At 36.8% G+C, this 7,147-nt stretch overlaps 1 protein-coding gene across 1 annotated transcript; it reads left to right on the forward strand.

Moving 5' to 3' along the window:
* Nucleotides 1-5,212: 5,212 nt before the first annotated feature.
* Nucleotides 5,213-5,797, forward strand: LOC142180079 (uncharacterized). The gene has a single exon (XM_075251001.1). It carries the CDS (start codon nucleotides 5,213-5,215, stop codon nucleotides 5,795-5,797), a length of 585 nt encoding a protein of 194 aa, XP_075107102.1.
* Nucleotides 5,798-7,147: the final 1,350 nt, after the last annotated feature.

Consider the following 7,147-nt stretch of genomic DNA (forward strand, 5'->3'; position numbering starts at 1 on the left):
CCCTATTGGTACTTCTTTTTCATGATCTTATATATTTGTAACCTCCAAGGTAACATGAACTCAATTTATGTACTTTCAAATATAATCTCACTTATGAGATTACATCAATTAACTTATGACGTACTCTCATGTATGAAAACATGGGGTGTAACATTATGCAGGTTCGAGGACAAATGTTTATTTTAAGAAGGGGAGAATATAACGACCCGACCGGTCATTTTGTGTATTTGTGCCCTGTTTACTCTTTTAATGCTTCACACATGTGTATTTGCGATCTTGTGACTTGGGGAGTTAGTTAGTTTTGTTCCGGGAAGGTCTTGGGTTGATTTGGACCCTTTGGTTCTTGGCTTAGAAGCCTAAGTTTGAAATATTGACCAACGTTTGACTTTTATAAAGACAAACCTGGAATGGTATTTTGATGGCTCCGATAGGTTCTTATCGTGATTTTGGACTTGGGCATATGCTAGGAATCGAATTCTAAGGTTCGTAGGTTGAATTGTGTTATTTTATCGAAAGTTGGCAATTTGAGGTTTAGAAGATTTCCGAAGTTTGACCGTAGGTTGACTTTTGGCTATCGGATTCAGAATTTAGTATTGGGGCTTAGAATAGGTCCGTTATGCTATTTAGAAGTTATCTGCAAAATTTGGTGTCATTTCAAATTGATTTGATAGGATTCGGATGCTTTGTTGCAATTTTAGAGGTTCTTGAACTTTTCTTTGAAATTCATGCATTTTGATGTTCGATTCTAAGTTCTAGAGGTTATTTTTATGTTTTGATCATGTGAGAGAGTTCGTATGATATTTTTAGACTTGTGTGGATGTTTGCTTTGGAGCCCCGATGCCTCAGATGAGTTTCAGACATGTTTTGGAATGGTTTTGAACTGAAAATAGGATTTGTTGGTGTGCTTGTGCTCCGATGTCGCAATTACGTGCACCAGAATCGCAATTGCAAACATAATAGGTAAGGCTCAGGTATTGCAATTGTGATACCTTGTTCGCATTTGCGAAGTCAGTGGTTGGGGTAGGCTAATTCGCATTTGCGACTGTTTTGTCGCATTTGCGAGGAGGACAGACTTCGCATCGCAATTGCAACATATCCTCGGTGTGTTAGTAGCCGCAATTGCGAGCTTTTATTCCCAATTTCAAATCCAGTGTCGCCAATTGCGACATCTGTAACAGAACAAAAGAGCTGGGAGTCGAGATTCATATCATTTTCTCTCATTTTAGAACCCTAGACTCGGTAGGAGACGATTTGGAGAAGGGATTGTCATCTACAAACATTGAGTAAGTTATTATAATCAATTTTTAACTATATTTCATGATTATATACTAGATTTAATATTAAATTTGTGAGAATCAAAGAGGAAAATTTACGATTTTTGTCAATGTTTTGAAAAATGAAGATTTGAATTTTGAGAGTCGATTTGGACTCAAATTTGAAAACAAAAATAATATATGGACTCGTAGGGTTATGGGTAGTCGAAATCGACCCTTGGAATCGGGTTTTGATCGGGCGAGTCCGGGGTTGACTTTTATTGACTTTTTTATAAATGTGTAAAGATCATAGCTTTATCTATTGTAATTGGTTTCTCTTGAATTTGTTATACTCTTTATTATTGTAATTGCTCTTATATGCTTAGTTTAAGTATTTACCTTCCTTGTTGTCTTGTCACCCCTTTTATTGTTGAATTGCTTTTACTTGAAGATGTTGTTCCGTGGAATATGTTCTTGTTGCGTTATTAGTGTTGGAGTTGTGGAAGTCATTATCACATTGAGGTTGAAGATGGTAATTGTTAAGATATTTTTCCTTGTTGAGTATTCCTCGTTCATTTTGTTGTTATTGAGATTCTTGTACACATTGTGATTGAGCCATGGGCTATATGTTGTGATAACATCGGTATTATTGATTTTGGCAAGTTTTTGTGGCATATGAGAATTTGTAGTGTGAGTTGATAATTGTGTTGTTATAATTATATGCATGCGGTGGTATAAGGATATGGGTTGATACGCATGCGGTGAGATAAGGTGGGAACTAATACACGTGTTGCTAGTAAGGGAATTAATTGAAGCAACACAGTGAGATAAGGGGACTAAAACGTGTGTAGCTATTTCAGGAAAATATTTTCAAAACTAAATGTAAGGCTCACGCGGTGATGTAAGGAAAGATTGTGATTGAAATTGTGAAGTATTGATACGAGGCGGTACCTAGGTTGTGATTCTTGTTGCACCTCTTATGTTAAAAGGTTTGTTGGATGAGTAGTTGTTGTTGTTTCTTCATTATTCTACTTGTAATTATCCGTATTTGTCTACTTGTTGTTTTCCTCATGTGTTCACTCCTTGTTGCCTTTACCACTTATATTTTTGTGGTTGGCCTACATTATTGAACTACTTACTTATCATTTACTTCCTTGCTTTTCATTATTAGACTATGTTGTACTCTGTTTAGTTTATTTTATCCTAGTAGATGTCTTGATCTGGCCTCGTCACTACTCTACCGAGGTTAGGCTTGATACTTACTGGGTACCATTGTTGTGTACTCATACTACGCTTTTGTATATTTTTATGAAGTTCCAGGTACATCTGCACGTGTTGGACGCCAGTGATTGATTAGCTTTTGTCGGATACTTCAAGGTACACCTGCTCGACGTTCGCAGACCTCGAAGTCACCTTCTACTTTTAGATTCTCTACTGTTTATTTCTTGTTCCGAAATAGTACTGTATTTTCGAGACTATTAGTGTACTCTTTTAGAGCTTATGACTTAGTTCCACCAGTTTTTAGGAGTTACTTTGCCAGTTGTACCGTTTGGATTCTGTTTTGATAGTTTACTAGTTTAATTTGATGTCTGAGCTATTATTTCTGCCATCACGACATCCTAAGGTGGGGAGTTTGGGGTCGTGACAGGTTGGGTCCACCCAATATGGGGAGCAGCTTCTCGCACAAGAGGTGCCACTTCATGATTTCCAACGTGAAGTTCATCGTTCATTGTTATTTCTAACTTTCCCTATTTCAAATTTAATTTGTTTATTCGATTTCTATATGTTTGTTCCTCTTGTTATCCTGATTCAATGCCCTGAAAGCCTTCTCAGGTTCCGCTAATGATTTAAATAATTCACCAGTTCCTTGATGAGTTTCTAGGCATACACCTGCAACACAAAAGAATACAAAAGTTAGAATTTTATAGTAATAAAAATAGAATCAAGAAAATTGACTAAACTAGGAATCCTAGCAATTCTTCTAGCTATAATAAATAACAATGTTAACTGCCGATTAACGATAATAAATTTTGATCACGCTCAACTTTTTCACCTAAGAGGACAAGCGGTCAATGTAAACATAATATAGTGTGAGAGTTCCGAGTCGAATTCCACAAGGAATAACCTATTAGTTATGACTATATTTTGCATAGGGATTCATGCGGTCAACTCTCAAAGTAGCAAATAGTGATTTCTTGATTGTTTTACTAACTAATGGCAAGTAATAAAATGCAATAAAAATTATTACTAAATAAACTGAAGATTGTGAACAAGATGAAAACAAAGGGTTTGTGATTTCCCCAAATGTTGAAGCCCCTTCCGCTACTTCTCCTATAATTCAACTGAATTCTCTAATGATCATGAGTACTTCACTTATTGTAATTCTTTCTCGAGTAAGTACAATAATTTACTAACGTATTCTCTCGAATTACGCTAGTTACACTCTCTTGTCGCCCACTAAGATCACATCAAATTTTTGTAATTTTTAAACCTACCTTTAAACTCTCCGTACTAATTTCTCATATACTTTAGGAGTAACTTTGTTAAACAATAACCTAAATATGCACTTTCTCTCAAGCAATACAAAATAAATAGGTATAGCCAACTAAGGTCCCTTCAATCAAAAAAGATAATCATGTAGTAGAACAAGTAGAGAAAATTCAAAGGCAAAATTATATTAAACATAATGAAAAGTCATCATTAAGAGTATCTATCAAACCCTAAATTAAAAGTTAAGCTACTCACTGGTGTGTAAAAATACAATACTAGAATTTATAATAATAGAAGAAAAGGAAGAAAGAGAAAAACAAATGTGAAGTTGAATCCTTTTTCTTGATTCCAGCGTGTTTTTGCCTCAGAAAATCTTGTGTCCCTCCAAAAAAATGGCTAAATATCATATTTATACAAGGTAGGGTTGCATTGGGAAAACTTGGTGATAGGTTATATGTACCTTATTATGTATTGATGATCTAACAAACTTAATGACAAGAACCAGATAAGGAACCCGATACACATCCTCAAGTATGTGGCAACAAGACTTAAGCTGGAATTGTAAATCAATGCTTCAAGAGTCAAAGAATAAACAAGGGGAACAAATGGACATCAGTTCCCCTGCTGATCGTACTAGTTAACTCTCCAACAGTTGTAAAGTTGCTGCCTGCATGCGCAACAGTGCGAAACAGTGTAACAGTCAACTTCATTGGGAATGATCCTGTACCATGCATGCTTGCGTCATTCAAGTGATGTCACCAATGTTATATTAACATTAAACCAAAGACAAAACATCACTTGAACTTTTGAAGAATCCATCAAGCACTCCCTCAAGTAACCAATCAATCTAGCAAGCGATTCTCAAGAGCATCAAGAACAAAGAACAACATAAAGACGGACTAGTTCCCTGTATTGAGTTATTACATGTCCTTAGTTGTGTTTTACCTTTGTTAAAGTTCTTTACTTGTAATTCCTACTTAGCTTAGTTAGAAGCATTGTGTAGGAAACCTTTGTAAATCATAAATCCTTGTGATTGTGTCTTGGCTAGAGTTAGTCGAGTTGTAAGTCTTTGTAATAGAGTTGTTATAAGTTAGTGAGGGATTAAGAGATTAATTCCTCGGTTACAATAGGTTGTAATCTAAAGTTTGCTCAGAAGTGAAGTTGAAATCCTACAAGTGTAGGTCATGGTTTTTAATCCCGTGAGCTGGGAGTTTTCCACGTAAAACTTCCTTGTGTCATTTACTTACTGTAGTGTGTGTGTGTTCTGTGGGAACTAATAGAAAACCCGGTTATCTATATAGTTTGGTGGACCCTTAAATTCAATCAATTGGTATCAGAGCAGGTTCTTTCTATCAGGCTAACACCTAGAAAGGATCCCCATGGCTGCTCTACCAAACTTTGAAAAAGGTCAATCTACCTACAGACCACCAAGGTTCAACGGCCAATACTATGGATAGTGGAAGACTAGGATGCATGACTTCATCATGGATGAAGACTCAGAGCTCTGGGACGTCATCTGCGATGGACCCTTAGTCCCCACAAAAACCAGTGGTGACCCAGCTTTAACAATCCCCAAAACAAGAAAGGAGTTCAATGATGTTGACCGCAAGGCCATAGAAAAGAACTTTCATGCAAAGAAAATTCTTGTCTATGGTATTGGACCTAATGAATACAACAGGATCTCATCATGCCAATCTGCTAAAGAGATTTGGGAGGCGCTCCAAACAGCCTGTGAGGGAACAACACAAGTTAAGCAATCAAAGATTGACATGCTTACCACAAAATATGAGTTGTTCAAAATGAAAGATGATGAATCCATCCAGGACATGCATACTTGGTTCACTTCTATCATCAATGAGCTTCACTCTCTAGGAGAAATCATTCCAAGAAACAAACTCGTCAGGAAAATACTCAGTGTTTTTCCCAGTTCCTGGGAAAGCAGAGTGAATGTTATCACAGAGGCAAAGGACCTGCAGAAGCTAACCATCGATGAACTTGTTGGCAATCTGAAAACCTATGAAATGAAGAATAAGAAGGGCAATGAGAGAAGATAGCTTAAAAGGGAGAATAACTGTCATGCCCCAAAATCGAGGAGCGCGACCGGCGCTCAACCGAGTGAACCCAACCGAGCAAGCCTGTTAGATTCCTTCTACCCAAACTCATTCATGAATAAAGAGAATATATGTTTTCCTTAATTAAACAATAAAGTGGTCATGTCTGCAATTACCAATTTCTGACCATAAGTTTCACCATTTTTAAAGTCTCAAATGGACAAGTAATACAACCACAATATAGCATAGTTTGTCTTTCCCAGCACCAATACACAACCCACACTATGTCTACGGAGCCTCTATAGATACCGAAGAGTACAATGATATTGCCGGCAACAAGGCCCCGGCTATACCTCAAATAGAATACATAAAGTACAAAAGATTCATGACCTCGGAATGAAGTGGGGCTCACCAAGACAGCTGGGAAGAAGGTGCACTGCTATCACTGACCAATATCTCCTATTGTGGAACCACTTGCATCCATTCAAAGATGCAGCACCCCCGGCAAAAGGGACGTTAGTACTGTTGAATAGCACTAGTATATATAACTAAACAGCTTCTCAATAGAATGACAAATAAAATAAATATGATTATCATAATATCAATGGAAGCCTTAATTAACATCAAACTCAATTTAGGATTAAGACAAAGTTCAAATTAATTTCCTTATCTCACATTGAGAGATTTTTAGTATCGATATACCATTGTCCACAATACCAGTACCATTATTCACCATACCAATACCACTATTCACAATACCATTATTCACAAAACCTGTACCACCACACTCGTAGCACGGAGTCCGATCACGACCCGATCGGCTAGGCTATCTCAGTAGAAACATCAACCACAATTTCTCTCAATATCAATACCACCGTCTGTAAGACGGAGTCCGATCACGACCCGATCGGCTAGGCTATCCATTAGGGACATCGACCACAATCACAATTTCAATTACAATATCCAGCACAATCACCACCATATGTGCGGCATGGTGTTCGATCACGACCCGGTTGGCTAGGCTATCTTATTTGAGACATCAACCTTTTTATATCAATCATCGCATCTCATAATACATTCACATCCTTTCATTTCATTGGCACTAGTGGCCATAATTATAAAATCATTCTTGGCACATTGGCCATATTGAGTATTTCATGCTCACATTATCAATTTCAAATATCATCCTCATCATCAACAACAAATACAATTCAAATCAAAGTGTGTAGTACACATGTGAGCAATTTATAGTCTAATGCACATAAAGATATTTCACAAAATTTGGCATAATAGCCTTCATTTGAACTTGACTTAAAGTCGAAACATTATTAATGCACAGCCCATATTTTAACA

Source organism: Nicotiana tabacum, chromosome 4 (genome assembly GCF_000715075.1).
Source record: "Nicotiana tabacum cultivar K326 chromosome 4, ASM71507v2, whole genome shotgun sequence".
NCBI classification, from domain to species: domain Eukaryota; kingdom Viridiplantae; phylum Streptophyta; class Magnoliopsida; order Solanales; family Solanaceae; genus Nicotiana; species Nicotiana tabacum.